Below are 17,796 nucleotides of genomic sequence, written 5' to 3' on the forward strand. Positions count from 1 at the left end.
GCGCATCCCCCGCCGGCGGCGCTGCTCTCGCGAGATGTGGCGGCGGCCGGCGGGCTAAGAGGCTTTGACAGACGGGCGAGCGCCCGGCGCTGCGGCCCCCCCCCACCCCCCCGCCCCGGCCAGGCGCGGCAGCCTCCCCGCCCCTCCCTGCAGGGCGGATGCAGCAGCCGCCATAGCTTGGGCCGGGAGGAGCCGCCGCCGCCCTCTCCGCAAGCGCCGCCGGCGGGCCGGGGAGCCGCTGCCGCCGGGAGCGGGCGGGGCCTGGGGAGCGGGCGGCGCCGGCGGTCCCCCGCATCTCGCCTCCGCCCGAGCGGGGAAGCGAGCGGGCGCGGCGAGGTGACGCCGGCCGGTTCCCGCCCGGGCTCCTGTGTCCGCCGAGGGGGGATCAGGTGGAGCGGCCGGAGGGCGGGGGCGGGGAGGCGAGGGCACCGGGGGCCGTTTCTTTCCCGGCTCCGTCGCCCCACGCCGGCCGCGGGCCCCGCGCCGCTCCCTCCCGCTGAAGCCCCGGTGGGCTCGCCCGGCGCGGCCGCTCCTCCCCGCGTGGCGCTGTCAGAGCGGCGGGCGGCGCCTTCGCATAGCGGGCGCGCCTGGGGGCAGGCGAGCGGCGGCAGGAAGGCGGCAGGGGCGGGGGGGGAGAGCGGCCAGCGCGGGGCGAGGGGGCGGCGGCGGGGCCGGGTGCCGCGGCGCGGGGGCGCGAGGCGGGGGAAGGGGGCGGCGGCCGCTCCGGCGGCATCATCACCTGGCGCTGCGGCGGCGGGCGGGGCGCCTGGTGTTGTCTGCGGCGCGCGGCAGCCGCGGGCGCTGGTTGGCGGTTTAAAGCGGCGGAGCCGCCGCCGCTGCCGCGAGGGGTGTTCAGAGCCGCTGGGGCCGCCGCCGCGCGCAGTGCTCGGTCGGCGAGGGGCAGCATGGAGGGCAAGGAGCGGCAGCAGCAGCAGCAGCAGCAGCCGCCGCCGCCCGTCCCCGCAGCGCTGGGAGCCGCAGGCGAGGAGCGGCGCTCGGAGGAGGGGAAGGATGCGGCGGCGGGCGGCAGCGCGCTGGGCAGACCGCTGGGTCCCACGCCGAGCCAGAGCCGCTTCCAGGTGGACCTGGTGGCCGAGGGCGCCGGCCGCCCGGCCGAGGAGCCCCGCAAGGCGAGCGCGGAAGGCGGCGCGACGGGGAAGGGCGGCGAGGAGGCGAAGGGTAGGTTTCGGGTGAACTTCGTGGACCCGTCGGCTGGCGACGAGAGCCCCGGCGAGCCGGGTGGTGGCAGCTCGGAGGGCGGCAACGTCAGTTTCCAGAACGGCGGCGACACGGTGCTGAGCGAGGGCAGCCTCCACTCCGGCGGGCACCACCATTACTACTACGACACCCACACCAACACCTACTACCTGCGCACCTTCGGCCACAATACGATGGATGCCGTGCCCCGCATCGACCACTACCGCCACACGGCCGCCGACCTGGGCGAGAAGCTGATCCGGCCCAGCCTGGCCGAGCTGCACGATGAGCTGGACAAGGTGAGGGGCCCCGGCCCTCGCGTGGTGCCCCGCCGGGGCCGCGCTCCGCGCTCGTGCGCCGCGGGGCGGGTGCTCGGAGCGCCTCGACAGCGGTGGGAGGAAAAAGCGAAAAGCTCCCTGAGCCTCGAGGAGGCGCAAATAATGCAAATGCATCGGGTGCCTTGCGTCTATGTCTCTTTTTTGTTTTGTTTTTCCTTCCCTTCATGACGCAGTGGGGTTTTTCCCCCCTATACTTTTATGAGGCGGTCCCCGTGGTGGTGCCCCGTAGTTACAGCTGTAGGTTAGCGGGGCAAATGTTTTCTTCATATCCGAGAGAGGATCCGTTACAAACGCAGTGTTTTTCCACTTCTGGTCTATATCGCCTTCAACAGATAGGGAATTCGGGGTCTGCGAGAGGTATTAGAGAAAAGAAACGAAAATGTTTGGAAGATATGCTGGGGGGGCGGGGGAAGGAAGGGTACGTTGGCTTTTAACGGCGACTAGAGGTTTGTCTCCCAACCAGCGGGAAACGCGTGCCTCTCCCTGCGCAGGCAGAGCCGGGCCGAGCCGCCTCCTGGCGTGATGCTGGCGGCTGCTCAGACACAGCCGCGGCTCCTGCTCCTGCGGGAGCCTTCCCAGCCGTGCTGAGTAGCCCTGCCTGTGAGGGCGTCGTGATCAAGGCTTCAAAAATTTTGAAGCTGTGCATGTCAAGCTTTTTCTATTTTGGACTAGTCGGTATGTTACTGGAAACGAGTTAGAGTGAAAATTTATTTGCATTATTTGCGTTGTAGGCTTTTTTATAAAAAGGCAAGCTTTAGCTGAACCTGGATCTAATTTGATGTATATTTTAGATCATGGTTAAACTATCATGACTAAACTAAAGCCACATCAAACTATCGCAATGCTCTTTTCTTGCAGTCTGAAAATTGCCTCTTGTTATTTGACTGTGCTCTAAGAGGTCCAATTCTAGGGTTTTTTTCTGCTGGTTTAGGGAAGTAAAGGAAGCCGTGGGCCACATCCTAATGAAGTAAAGAATACTCTGTTTCCAGAACTTTTTTCATCCCCCCTTTCACTCCTTATAGGTGAAGTTCCATGAGGAAACGTTTGCTCTTTTGAGACTGTCCTGTTTCACAGCATTATTAGGCAGCTCAGTGCATCTGCACTGATCTGTGGGGTTTTTTGGGGGGTGTGGTGATTCTTTAAGTGTGTGGTTTTTTGAAACTGACTCTTCATTTGTTCTGACAGAAATAATTGTTTGGTGTGCTATAGAGATACTTCCTTGCAACATCTAAGATTAGATATCAAAATAATTGCTAACCATAACAGCAAATTACTCTTGCCTTTCAGGTTCCTTCTTGATGGAGTTAAAGGATGTTCTGTAGTCTGATTCTAAATTAGTAAGGAATGGAAGTTGGCAATTACTGTCTCATGCCTGGAGTTAGACATGCTATAAATAAACCGTGTAATATATGGGTAACCACACAGATTTTTTTCTTTCCGCCCTGCACCCCCTGTTTCTGACTACTGGTCCATAATGGGATGACCAGGTTGTTAGATACTCTGTTCTGTAAGCAGAACATTACTTGAATTTCTAAGCCTAGCAGAAAGGTTTTTGTTGTGTTTATATTTCAACAGTCAAGAAAGCTCTTTATGACACCATTAAGACATTTCAATGTGGAATCTAACTACTTACTCTGGAACTATAGTTTCTAGAAGCAAGCAATTTTCCTGGTATGCTGTGGCATACAGAGGCTGTAGACATCCTAATTACAGGATCATTATCAGAACAGTTTCATTGTGAGCGTTAACTCAAATTATTAATTTCTCAAATGTCATTTATTTGTTCTGCAGTGTGGATAGGTGTCTATGTGAAGGTTTTTTAAAAGTCATGTCCTGTCTGCTGTGCTGCCCCCCCTCGCAAAAAAGGGGGCAGGGTGGCCTATGCAATTTCAGTTATATTTGATATTATACTTCAGTATTAATTTTTAAAATTGTCATGGTATAAACTTTGGAAGTTAAGTTGAAGTTCTACATAGTATTTTAGCTGTTCTGCTGCAGGATTATTTCCAATGCAGTTAACATGTTTGCAAGCATTTAGGCTTATATGAAGAAGGACAGCAATTATTTTTGCTTTGGACTTATCAAAACAGTTTGAAAGATAAAGTTGAGAGCACAAAAGCTTTTAATAAGGGTGTGTCATGCATACTAATAGCATTGGATACCTATATTTCTCCCAATCTCTGGAGTATAAAATATACCGCATCTGTGATTATGTACTTGGTTTCTGGTCACAGAGTGCTGATAACTTTTAAATCATGATGGCGCTGTACTTTCATATAAAGGATGTTCACAAAGCTATAGTGCTTTTTTTCACTGTGTTTCCAGAGGGCTTATTGTCTCCATTCCCAAAGTGACTTCAGTTCCTGCTGACTAACAGTAACAGTCTCGAGTGTTGGATAATACCATGCATTAGATAGTTCACTGACTTTTACAAACTTGTAAAATTAAGCTGGCTCTTTAGCTGTGGTTTTTATACTAAATTTATACAGAGTATATGCCAAAGACTTAGTAGGGCAGCTGGTATAAACATTCTAGTACCATTACAAAAAATTCATGCTACGTGAAGACCTATTGTTGTGCCCCTGCTTCTTGACCCAGTGCATCAATGTTGGCAGTTACTTTGTTCTAAGACTCGGGCAAAAATATGTTCACCAACAATGTGGTTCGCTGCTTTGAATGTAGCAATTTCATCTTGAAGTTGAAGTTGGTGATATTCTTTTTTCCTTTTAAAAGATAAAGGTTTTGAGGCAGTATTATAGTAATGTTGATGCTAGTACCAATTATAGAACAGGGTGGGTTTTTTTCTTAGTTTTGTTTATGAGCTTCATATGTCTAATTCTTCCACTGAATCTGTTCTCACAGAATAGCACTGTTGGAGGAAGATGCACATACATGTACAAAAGGGGTACCTTTTGACAAGGGTTCGTTGTACTGTCCTGGCAGGATAGGTGTCTAACCACCTCAGGTTTCATGTGGTTATTCCAACAGTGTCTTTCCTAGTAGAAAAGAAAGGGATTGTGCTTGAAACTGGATGTGGAAACGCACTTGGGTGATGCCTCAGTACTCTGAAGTGGGTGAATTGCATACTACTGATGTTGGTCTGTCCTGTTAAATTCAAGAGAGGGGTCTTGTCTACGTATATCGTTGGCTGTAGATAGCCAAGGTGATCAATCTGTTGCTTAACAAATTGGTGTGCATTAATCTTACTCTGCTTTAGAGAGATGGTAGAGGAAATTTGGTGATGCTGTTACAGTTGCTAATCTCGTAGATAAGGTGATGCTTTGTAGGAGCATTAGTCTCCAGAGATGTAGAAGTGAGAGGATGGATATTAACGAAGAAGTGTGAGGAAAACAGCATACATAGGTTTTTGTTGCAGTGGTGTCTCCCACCCTCTTGAGGCGTCCCCCACCTTCAGACAGTAGGAAGATTAAGTGTCCTAGCTTTTCTTAGTATTTTGTTTTTCTATCTTACAGTTTAGGAATGTGTTTTGCCTAGGTCAGTTACATCTGTAAGTAAAGCTCTAGCCTACAGAAGACATTCTATCTGCCTTTATGTCTTCCTGAATGTAAAAATGACTATACTATAATGTCATAGACCTTATGGTTTAAAGTATTCAGAATTGGACTGTGTTTTAGTATTCCACTACTATGCATTAATTTGCAGTTTTTCTGGATAACGTTGCCTTAATTGGGGAGCTTATTTTTTTTTTTAGGATGAACTCACACAGTACATGAGTGGTTCTGGTAAGTCTTTTGTGCAGTCCTTTACCGCTGTGGTAAGTAGATGTTATGTGAGCAAAGCCCTCTACTGGTAGCTTTGTTCTGTTTGTTAAATACTCATTGAGAGTACTAGTTGGTTCCCTTGACAGACCAGAAGGTAGGGACCTCGGAGGAAGACTTTTACACCACCTCTTCTCCCCCAGCCGAAATGAAAAAACGAAACAAAAAAACCCCAGAGGCATTTAAAAACACAAGTGTGCCTTGCATCTTCCCACACAGAAATCCATGCACCTGTCCTCTGAATTTGGAGACAGAAGTAAGAAGGAAGACATTACTGTTAGTCTTGATGCAGAATGAAGGGGTTTCTGTTTGTTTTTACTCAAGATGGATGACTAATATTTGTAAACTATCTTTCTGGCTTTGATTTGTGACTTTGCATTTTTTTCTCTTACGTGATAGGTTAAAATGTTTAACTTAAGCGCAGTGAAAAGGCTGGATATGGCACTGCTTTTTAGCAAAGAATGTATTCTCTATTGAAAATGTTAAATGACTGCTACACCTCTAACATTTGTTTACAATTTTTTTTTTTCAGTTCTTGGTTTGTGTCTCCTTAGCCTGTAGAGAAAACAGAGCTCAGCTGAAGATGCATAAAAGGCCAAAAGATGATTCTGATTCATTCTAGGCTATCAAGTTAGCTGACCATGTTACGTAAGGTCTATCTTTAAAAACTCCTTCCTCCCCCTCTCCCTTTGCTGGAAGGCTGAGACCTTCTTGCAGATAGTTTTTTATTGTACTACCTTGCTGAATCTTGGTTACAGTCAGTAGGTCTCTTAGTTCTTGAGTCAGTGTGGTTTAATTTGGATAGCTGCTTCTCCTTCTTGCTCTCCTTTGTGTTTGTAAGCAGAACTTAAATTTTCTTTCTGAACTTCATCGTACTAAAAGAAACAAGATAAACTCTTTAGTCTCCGTGCTCTCAGACATCCTAGAAGCCTTTAATTTGTAACTGTTCTCATTCATCGCTTCTGAAAAACAGTGAGGTCAATGCACCTGTACTCAGATGAGACTTCAGCATCATGCAAAGTGGTGTTTTTATGCTTTTTCAGTCTGTGTGGAGAATCTTTACTTTGCTTATCCAGATACCCCATTTAATTACCACCATCTTTATCAAGGGGAAAAAAATTAATGTACTGCTCTGTTTGCAGCAGTAAATCATATTAGTCCGTCAGGGTTTGTATTTTATAAGGACCATGTGTGTTTTGTAATTTTACATTGCTTGATGCTTGAATCTCTCTTATCTAATCTTTGTGGTAAGTCTTTAGTCCAAAACACCTATGGAATACTGAAGTCCTTGAACTGCCTTCAAACTGCTAATATTGCTCTCACTACTTTGTTTTTGTTTTGTTTTGGAGAAGCTGGAGATAACAGCACTCTTAAGTTGTAGTTTGACAGCGCAAGTGGGGACTGCTGCTGAAAGGTCTAAACTTTTCTGTCTCTTGTGGTGATGTTTGTATTTTTAAATTGGATCTGGGAACTGATCTGGTTTACAGAAAGCAAACACTCCCCCCACCCAACTACAGAATCTTGCATTGGATGTGGCGAATCAGTTCCCTGATCCAATACACCAGTGATCTCCACAATCTTTTGACTCCACTCTTGTATCAATAAAAAAATTTTCGAGCATGCACCCCTAATAAACATTTATTTATTTACTTACAAATTGTATACCTGTACTATGTATTGTACAAAATAAAAATTAAAGGATGACAAAAGATGAAATAAACACTTTCAGTTTTTCAGAAACACTTTTGTACTTTATTAACATTACACAAAGTATTTTCTTCCCATGCTCCCAATGGTGCGTCCCTTGGAGACTGCTGCAGTGCACTATGAACCCCTTGAGTGCTCATGTCAGAAGAAAAGGCATTGTAATTTGCCAGAAGAGTACAACTAAGGGAGAAAGGAAGGAGGGAGTGCCTGTTTGGAGGAGCCTGTTTTTTTTAATAAACCGATCTTAGAGGACATTTTGTCAGTGGGAGTGACTAGTTCAAGACCAGAACCTGAAAGAATAGCAGTAACTTCTCTCTCTCTGGGCAGATTTTCTTTAAGCATAAGCTACTTCAGAACTGGTTTAAGAGGAAGATGCTGCAGAATTAATCTTCATCTTCAGATTAACTTTTTTACTTTTGGTGCTGCATTTGATTAGACCTCAGATAATTTTCATTCCTGAAGAACATTCTTGCAGAGGAAGAGGTTGGCAAGATCAATATCTAGGAGTAATTCAAACCAGTGTGCTACATCTTCTGTTGTAGCCTTCAGATTTTTTCCTAAAGCCCCATATAATATTCATACGTGAGCAACCACAAAACTATTTTCTCCTCCTTTTTGATATAGGTAATAGCAATCACAATATGTTCATTTGCCCACTACTGAGAATTTTTAAAAAATATTTGACTTAGAATTGCTTGCCTTTCAGTATGTTGGAAGCTATCCAGTTCTTGCAGCTTGAGTGCATGGAACATCTTTGATATGCTTCAGCATGTTGGTTGGGCCTGATAAACTTAATAAAATTTCTTTTTATGCATAAAAACTAACTAAGATGGGTTATCTGTGTCTGATAAATCTAACTGACTTAAGGATGGGGTAATTAAAAAAGTGAAAAATTCCTAAAATTCCATTCTAATAAGGAAGCTTATCTCTTGCATCTTCATTTTGCTAGTTAACTTTCCTCCTTCAAATGAACTGCTTCTATTTCAGATTATTCAGGTTTTTTTAAATTCAAAGAAAATAGCAGTCTCTGTTTCAGCTGTACAGAAACTGTCATGCTAGGTTAATGTTTCAACTTATTCTGAGGGTTTACATTGTAGAGGGACTCCTAAGACTATTCTGAGTAATACTGCTCTTGAGCTGTAAGCAGTTTGACAGCTTTGGTTTGGATGTAGTGCTGTGCCAGTACAGATGAGTGCTGTGCTGCATGACTGTAACAGCTCTGCTCAGTGCTGGCTCAAGGGCTGTGCCTGTAGCTGTATCCACCACTGCATGTATGATATTAAAAATTCAGGCAGTACTTAATTGACTTTTAATATTATTTCAATGGGCTGTTAAGTATGTTGTAAGACATTAGGTTAAATGTAATTTTTCATGAATTTACTACACTTAGAGCTAGACTTCTAATTAAAATGCAAAGCCTTATTAAGGTTACTGCTGCATAGTGTGGTATACTTGCTCCCCATCCCCCACCTCTTGAACGGAAAGTGCATCATTCTGTTTTGCAGAAGCGGATGAAAACTGAAAGGTGTCAGGAGCAAGAATGTTTCAAATTAATCTCTTTTAGGGGGTGGAGTATAGAAGAAGACTTGGGAATTTGCTGTGTTGAAAACGTTCATGAGCAGGACTGAAGTGAATTCTCTTTTGTACTTAACCAAACATTGTATTTCTTGGACTATACTGGAATGTGCAAAACTGCTATGCAAGAGGCTTGCTAATAGGATTTAATTCAGCTCTTATGCAATCAAATGTTGCATCTGCTTCATTTTGGAGAACAAGAAAATTATATGAAATACTTAAAAGGTCTCTAACATTAGAGATGTATCAGGATTATGTTTGTCAGGTAATCAAGTAAAAACTACCTGTGTTCAGAGCCTGGATCTGTTTTCCTGAGAAGTGTTATTTCTATTTTCATGCCAATGGATATCAAAAGGAATATGATGGTCAGTGTGCAGTAATGAATAATTACTTTGATAATCATTTACAGTACAATGGTTCTTCTGGAAAGGATCTAATACATTGGTGCACTAGGGAAACTCGCAGTTTGGTTCTGGAGAGGGTGGGGAAGGACCAGTGAATCAAAACCAGAACTGATGTGTATTCTTGAGGTGTGAATGTATTTCTTCCTCTTAAACTGGATGGCTTGGTTGCCCCTTGTGCAGCAAGTCATGCCTCCTTTTTTGTGACCAGATGTTAATGGCACAATTTCCTGTTAACTAGAAGTAGAGAGACTGGCAAAGGAGGTTTGTGGGTTTTTGTGGTGGCACATCATGCTGACTATTCCTTGACAGGAAAGACTTTGTCTCCCATGTTTCTGGGAGTGCAGACCATAAGTGTTGTGGGTCTGCCGTGGGGTAGCTACACTGCATTAGCTGCTGAACAGAGGTCTTTCCTCATTTACCTGATTCTCATCAACTTTCCCAAACTATTCATATCATCCTGTGCTTATGGAGGCATGTATGAATCAAGATGTCAAGATGTAGAGAGTTTTCTTCATCTTGATGCTTCTGCAAAATGCTCTTGTTCTTTAAGTAATGTTTTTGGTATGGAGAGAAGAAATACTACTTTTATTTCAGATAGGACACTGCTCTTGCATACCTGCAGATGTCAACAAAACTTTGCTGCCATGTCACATGTAAAAACTACTTGAAAGGATTCTGTCTAGTCACACCATACTGGCTGCAAGCTTTCAGATCTCAGCCTCTGCATGTCTCTCAAGACTTTACTGCTTTCCTCTGGAACTTTTCTGTAAATATGGCTAGTCCTTCTCTGTTAGGAATGCAAAGATTTGAATCTGAACTTCCTATGCTGATGTTGTGACAACTAGATCAAATGGTGTTGGCACTATCACTGTTTCCAGAGGCACTGATTAGTAATCTACCTTGAGAGAGTCTTTATTTTGATGTTATGCTTAGGAAAGCATTGAAACTTTTTTGCTTATAAAGGGCTGAAATCTCAAAATTCCTGGTTATTCAGTAGAGAAAGCAGGTAGAGGAAGGGATGAGATCACCCTTGGAATATTATGCAATGTTTTAATGCCTGGATTACTTAAGTGACATGACAATTTGGTAGCTGTGGACTACTGCTATGACAGTCAAGTTCATCAAGATCAGTTAAGGACCAGACTCTGCCTATTTTCACCAGTTAAAGTACTCTGAAGTATGGGCATTTTTACTGTTTCTTTATTTCTGAATTGATTCCAGACCTTTTCCTTCAAGCAAAATTCTACTAGATTATAATTTGTATCCATCCTGTATTAGGAGGGGAGGAACATTGTCACCTACTTTAAAGAGAAAAGTCCATAGCCTTCACGTGGTTAGTAAGATTAGAGGTCAGTCAAAAAAACTGTATGCATGTAAGACATTAAGTGGTGGTGAGCTTTATAAACAAGGCTCCTATCTATCCTTTGTAAGTATACCACCTTGCAAGACAACAATCGATTCCTAAGCTGAAGTCAATTACCGGAGTAAGTTTCCTGATTAACAGTCTTGCTAGCCTGGTTAATGCATCATACTGGTAAAGCTGGGAGAAAGAATACATGATTCTGTATCTCTTTAAAAGAATTAAAGTAAAAATGCCTTTGAAAATCAGTGTATATATATATATATACACACAGAGAGAATATGACTTAATGTTTCTCTGTTAAAGGCAGTATTGAGTTACAAGACACTGATGGCAGACACATTGTGGTGGTTTAGCCCCCGCCGGGGTCTGAGACCACGCGGCCGCTACCCCTCCCCCACAAAGGGAGTGAAATACAAAGCCCCAAGACTGAAATAAGGAAAGGTTCAATACAACAGTGCAATAGCAACACAACCAACAACAACAATAACAATAACAGTAATAGTGATAGCAATGAACAGAGCAAAATAGCTACCAAATACAGCAGTTTGAAGCACGATGTACAAAACCACGAGTGCACCGCGCTCCGCGCCAGGAAAATGTGACCTGCCAGGATGTGACGTCAGCATGGTATCTGAATAACCCGGCTAGAGCTCCCCCCCACTGCTGGGGAAACTTAACCCTATCCTGGTTAAACCAGGACACACATGTAGTTGGCTAATTCTTCAGTTGACATGTTAATTGTAACTATAAATTTCTTCTGTTTAAAATTATTCTGCTGTAATCGAGGTACAACAGACTTTAATTTCAGCTTAAGATAACATTAATGTTCTGTGTTTGATGCAGTCTCTTAAAATATTTGGAAGTGGATGGTGAAAGCATTTGCTGCTATATTTGAAATTTGTAATTGTAGAGAAGGTAGTAGAGCCAAAGCACTTAAATTTTGGTCTCTTGGCTGCAAACCTGAAAAGGATTTCCTTTGATTGAGGCAAATAACCAGTGGTTAAAGCTGTTCATGTTTGATTCCAAGGAATCCTGGGTTTTAAGAACAGGTCATGTTTTATCTGGGTAAATTATCTCCTGTTGCTGTAGGTAACTGCTTGGTGCCATTTAATGGGTTAGTAGACTTTTTTTAGGTTATGACTGTAAAGATACTGGAACTACAGTACAGTAGCAGCATTTTACATGCGCTTCAAGCAAGGAGTGGGAATTGTAAATTCTATTAGCAAATTTGCTGTAATTCATTTCTGGTTTAAAACTAAGCAATCAGCTACCTAGTATGACTGCTGAATTTTCTGAACTGCTGTTAATGACCAGCAATGTTCCCTGAAAGTATGTGGGTTTTGAGTTTGTTTTTTAAAGAAAATGCTAAGAAGGTGTTCAGGCAGACTGAGATAGATGTCTTGAACATGTCTTCTGCCACTTTTTTTTTTTTAATGTGCTACCTGACTGGGTTTTTTCCACTGGTAGCAATACTAATCACTCAAGCTTCCCATCTCACTCTTGAAAAACCTGAACACTTGAATCTGTTTTGCTGACTTGGCAAGTTTGTTTTTAACTAATGAATTATCAGGAATTTGTAGTCTGTTCTAGGTGTCTGTGGAAGCTATTGGCTTTATGAGTAGCAATCTTTAAGTGAAAGGTAACTGTTCACTTGGATTATCACCCTGTTTGAAGTACCAGAGATTCAGACTATTACATCTATTGGTAAGATGTAAATTAGTGATGTAATTAAGATGTAGAAAGTGATAACCTACTTTCAGTTTTAGAATATGCACTTTCACTGCTCTTTCATCAGAATGAGGGCTATTATGAAGCATTAACTGGGAGTTGGGCACACTAGTTCTTAGTTTCCATACTGACTCGTGATTATGCTATCACCATCCTTACCCCAGCAGATGACTGTTGAGAAAGAACTAGAACTGCATGCAATATTCAAAGTTCAGCTGTACCACAGATTTATTTTTTTCTTGATTTACTCATTACAGAATTACTTTTCTGATTTTGTAATCTTTCCTCTTCAGCTGTTAGTGTGTAACAAGGTGATAAGTTTTCTGAAAGTATTTAGGGTAGGCAGGAAAAAGAGTTCTTTCAAGGGTAGACAGAGATGTAGACAGCATATGGTTTTTTTTTCCTTATTGCTTTGCTTTTGTAGGCATGGAGTTTCAGTTGTGTTAATTTCCAGCTCCTAGGTCTAACAAGATTATTCTACATCATTTGATAGGTCTAAATGGGCAAATTACCTTTCTTAAGAACTGTTTCAGTCAGGTTTGGATATTGACATTTACTGTATAGTTCTAGGGTTTTAGTGGGAGGGAGGCTTAGATAAGTTCATTGTGGCATAAATAAAAACTATGAGGATATCTAACAAAGCTTTAGGGTTAGCAGTTCTGAAACTGATCAGTATAGAGAAGAAAATAGCTGTTTGTCAACAGCAATGTTGCTAGTGTTACTAGTTTACAAAATAGACTGTCCGTGCCAGTACTGACCTTTAAGAGAGTGTTACATATTTTAAAAGTAATTACCTACAATACCTACTGCCTTTTAGAGCAGTTTATTTTCCTTACAAAAAACACTTGAAAACTGTCAGACCTGCCAGAGGTGTTTTTCAGACTTAGTATTAAAAACTCGCTGTGTTAGTCTACAGAGCAAAGTTAACAATAGTATCTCAGCCATTTTGAACAGTGGTTGTTTGAAAAAATGGTTGCAAACAATAGTCAGTGTCACCAGAACAAGTCAAAGACTGGTGAGAACTTATTTTTCTTCTTGTATGTTTAAGTACTGAAATACTTTGTACTGTCAGTCAGACAATCAAATTTGAGACTTTTCTCGATAAAGTGTTGATCACAAGACGATCACAAGACTCTTGTGTCCCTAGACAGCAATATGCTTAAAACCATTTAGACATTTTGGAAAGGAAACTCGGTGCTCTTGGTTCTTTCACCACTGGTCAGATAAAAGCATTAAAACATAAAAACAGCTTATCAAAGACCCTTAGGCACAAACTGGGGATTGTGTGACTGTAAGCATTAGCATACTGCAAAAGCAGTGTTTAAAGAACAGATGTATTTGGTACAGTTCAGTGTCCTACAGTCAATGTTCAAATGCTGGTTTATTCTTTGTTAGTAGAGTATCACACTTAAATATATTTGTACCAGTACAAATGCAAAAGTTGTCACTGTTGCATCAGAGATAAACACCTATGACAGGAGGATTATTCTGTGCAGTTATTCTATGCATACAATATGTCTAGCACTTTCTAAACCTTTTATTCAGATCATGAGAAATGTCACAGGTGAGGTGGAAGGAGGAATCCAAAAGTTCATTCCAGAAGGGAAAGTGGAAGGCTTGCTCATCCAAGGAGAGATCTGTAGTCTTTAAAATTCATGCAAAGTGTTACCATCTTTTGGGGCAAAAAGTTTACTAATTCTGCTGCTGTTTGATAACTTTCTGTCGTCTGTCATTTTTATCCACACTCAGGCTAAAGTGTGCTTGAATTAGAAAAGCAAGACCAAATGTTTAGAAGCTTTTCTTTGTCTGTTTTGAGCTGTGTTAACTCTGAAGATCTTCTATACTGTCAAGTTTTGTGCTTGAGTAACCATAGTCTTAACTGTATGCAGCTATAGAGTTGGGCTATTTAGGAGTATAGTCTCTACAAGTTAATGATTCTTCCACTGTTGAGACAGTTGGCTTGCTACGCCTGGATCAGTACATTTTAGCATCTGCTTCCTTACACAAAAAGGAATTTCTTAAAAATGGCGATGCCTATAAAGTTATCCTTTGGGAGGTGGAAACAAGAAATTTGTATGGTAAGCTGCAGTAAACAGCTTGGCAGTAACACTGGAAGGTGCAGTGAAGGAGTGCAGATGTGTGCAAGTCTCTTGCTCTTGTGAAGGGTTCCACTGTCTGTGATGACTGGTACAAACATCTCTAACCCCAAGGCTCCTAGCAGGTAAAAGCCTGATCCCGTTGTTGAGGCTTTGACTGTAGCTGGTGAGGACAGAAACCTACTACTGTATAGAATTGTTCTGTCGGTGCCTTTGCTGGTGACAAATGTTTCTCAGATGGCTTCCCTTATTTCCTGTCTTCAGTAAGCATCTTAAATGATGAGAGCACCATGCTCAGTTTCAGAATATGTAAGTACAAGGCAGTTTTAAATATAAGCAGCTATTCTCTAGGTTAAATGTAGTAGAATGCCATTTTTATATTTCCTTTCAGAAATTTGAGCTTGAAAAGATGAGGCTCTTGATTTTCTTAAACTTTTTGATAGTATTAGCTATTTAAACCAGCTTCAGTATTGTATCCTACTAAGACAAGAAAAAACTAGTGTTATGAATCATTTCTAAGGAATTTGTATTTGTATGGCATGTGCTAAACTCGTAACTAGTCAAACTTGAGGGATGGAAAACGAACAGTTAAAGGCTCTAGTCTCAAGTGCTTCTTTGGCCGCCTCTCTTTGCACAAGAGTAATGGCAATAGGAAGGATTACCTGAAGAAGTTACTACTTGGGACATGCCAAATCAGACAGACTGCAAAGAAAGCAGTCTGCCTGAAGATAAACCATGGAGTCTTAGATACAAACTTGCTGGTTGTCTCATCCTTTACTCGGGTCTTCCATGTTGTGATACTTGAAAAGAAGCAAGAGCAGAAGAATTCATGTGCATTTATTCTGGTACCACCTCATACAGTTCAACACAGCTTAAGTATGTTGCCTTTAAGATGGGATCTAGATAAGTTCACCACAAATAAATGTGCAGCTTGACACACCATTCTCAAGAACTCTCAGTAAAACTAAATAGCAATTTTTACCAATGAGAAACTTCTCCATGCACCATTGTATTTCAAACTCTGTGTGAAAAATCTCAGATCTGTTCTGGCTAACAAGTCTTTTCTCATTTCTAATCCACTTCTAATAAATGTGAAGGCTATTCACAATTGGCACAAATAACTTATTGTTGTGATCCAGTACTGGAGATGAAATAGTAGATTATCTGTGCTTTTCAGTGCACTGTGATACAGCAGTGGAAATTTCTGTGTAGGAACAGAATTTAACTGTTTCTTGCCTAAATTTCTATCAGTGTCTGATAGAGTTGTTAACAGGTAAATGTATCGTATTTTTCCTTTAACAGTGCAAGTGAACATCGTAAGTCTGAGTATTCTTTAGACTGGTTAGATAAAAGACACTATTTGGATTAAAAAGTTGTGCTAATAAAAGTATTTCTGATCTGAAATGCTAAAACTTTCTCTTTTCTTTCCCCTTTTGTTACACCTCCTCCAAATCCCCAGTATGTTAATGCTTTTTACTGTTTACAGAGATCTTATCGTACGTGCATTGCTGTTCTAAAATAGTGCTAGTGTGTTTTTTTTCCATTCAGTATGTGGCTTGAGTAGAAGCATTGTTTCCTCATGAGCACAAGCATGAAAAATACTACGCCCGCTTTATTTACAGCTGAGACCACAGTGGAGCTTTCTTAATCTCACATTGGAGGGCTGAACTTGAAGCCTTGTGTAGTGGAATTCTTTTGTGCCCACACTCTGTAATGTCTGTTCTCACTGGTGCTTTACTGGGCACCCACTAGCACTGATAACCAGCAGTAACCTTTCAGTTATTACATTTTGTGTGTGCTTCAAAATATTTTCCTAAGGAATATTGCATAGTGTGGAGAGATGAGACATACAGAACAAAACTTTCTTGTGTTCATAGTGTGCATATCTTGAAGCTGATCTGGTAACTGATAACTCAAAATACCAGTTGTGAGCCATTATCTCCTTCACAACAGGCTGAGCTATGGGCTTGTTTGAGCACTATAGTAAAATACATAGCTATCACATGATGGTTGAGGTTGGAAGTGGCCTCTGGAGGTCATCTTGTCAGTGTATGCAGGTTCTACCAATACCTGGCCAGCCATGATCATATGCTGAAGTATATAATTGTCTCTTACACTAGATACAAGGATATTCTCCACCTTCTCTTAAAACCTCAATGTGCAGTAAATGAAAACTTCTAGCTTGTTTAAAAGAAAAAAAAAAAAAAGTGTTGTGACTCATTAACAGCATTAACTACTTTAGTTGCATATAATGTTTCAATATTTTAGTACTCCTCACAGGAGTGATACAGATTTCTTCTAGCCCTTCCCTGGTCCTCCCTGACCAGTATTTTCAAAGAACAATTTTATTATTTCTTATTGGAGACATGACATGCCTTTTTGTAATACCAGAAGATGTTATCAAATGTTGGCAGTTTTCTTGGCCAAAGTATAAAAACTACTTACATAATATAAATGTGACTCCCTTTAAAATTCAGTTTGTTTCAAGTATAATGTGATGTTTTTCTGTGAGAAATAAGAATGGATTTTATGTGAAGGAATACTAGTAGACAGTCAATAGTTGCATACTTGATTGGAGGTTTTGTTGTCATGGTGGTGAAGATGTTTATTAACCTATCCTTGGTTTTAATGTATCTTTTTTTCTTTTTTCCTCCCCACTTCTGAAGGTGGGTAGGGGAGAAGTAGAGAGAAACTTCTGGTAAGTGCTTCTGGAAACAGCAGAATCTGATGAAGGAGACAATAATACCTAGAACGAGTTTTGAGGTTTATTCCTGCATTTCTAGGAAAGTCATCTGAAGGACGAGTGCTCAAGGGTGTTGGGGCAGGGCAGTAGTTAGGCTCATTCTTTTATGTCATGAGCTTCAGGTGTGTCTGAGTTGGGTGAGGAGCCTGATTAGAGGGCTTTCCATTTCCTCAGTTCTGGTTTAGGCAGGTCAGCATAGGCTCAGCAAATGGGTGGCTTGTAGCTGTACGTATTAAATTAAAACTAGTTAATATTACTGTGCTTGATACAGAGATGCTAGAGCTAATTCTGTGTAAAAGCTTAAATGTAGCAGCATGGTAATTCTCTTTTTCGGTCCTCACTGTTCATCTTGCTGTTCTAAATGGATCACACACCTTGCTTGATTTGGTTTACGTTTGCGTGCCTCAATACAAATAATAGATTGATCTGGTCAAAGGCTGTGCAAATCTCCCAAGAAGTTACAGCCATTAGTTCTCTTCTATCCAGAAGAGCTGCTGTTCAGCAAGTTGGGTAATTCCCAGTTATGTTCCTTTTGGTTCTCTGTTTAATATATATAACACATTATATATATATACACACACATACATATTAAAAAAAATGTGTAAAATACTTAGATATCTATCTTTTTTTAATCCCTTCTGGAGACAAGAAAACTTAATATTTAAGAAAGCTATCTGTTAAAGATAATGATCTGCAAACTGATCGTGATTCTGCCTACTGGTGGAAAGCTTATGCCATACAGAATCTCCAGATGTGTTGCAATACACCTGTTTTTGAGAACTTCATAATGCAGAGTGAGAGAAGCACTGACATGAGTCTGTGCTAATGGCTTTTGGATAAGGTTGACATAGTCTGATTTTTTTTTT

The 17,796-nt window shown here is 41.9% G+C and overlaps 1 protein-coding gene across 3 annotated transcripts in view; it reads left to right on the forward strand.

Annotated features, from left to right (window-relative positions):
- The first annotated feature begins 693 nt into the window (after positions 1-693).
- The window catches only part of SLC12A2 (solute carrier family 12 member 2), a 65,125-nt gene continuing 48,022 nt past the window's right edge, over positions 694-17,796 (forward strand). For 2 of the 3 annotated variants that reach the window (XM_074855382.1, XM_074855381.1), the window contains exon 1: positions 694-1,496. In XM_074855382.1, the coding sequence (XP_074711483.1) occupies positions 906-1,496 (591 nt within the window). In that variant the 5' untranslated portion in view covers positions 694-905. The remainder of the gene's footprint in view (positions 1,497-17,796) is intronic. The other variant, XM_074855380.1, reaches the window with a different exon arrangement.

Source organism: Strix uralensis, chromosome Z (genome assembly GCF_047716275.1).
Source record: "Strix uralensis isolate ZFMK-TIS-50842 chromosome Z, bStrUra1, whole genome shotgun sequence".
Lineage (NCBI taxonomy): Eukaryota > Metazoa > Chordata > Aves > Strigiformes > Strigidae > Strix > Strix uralensis.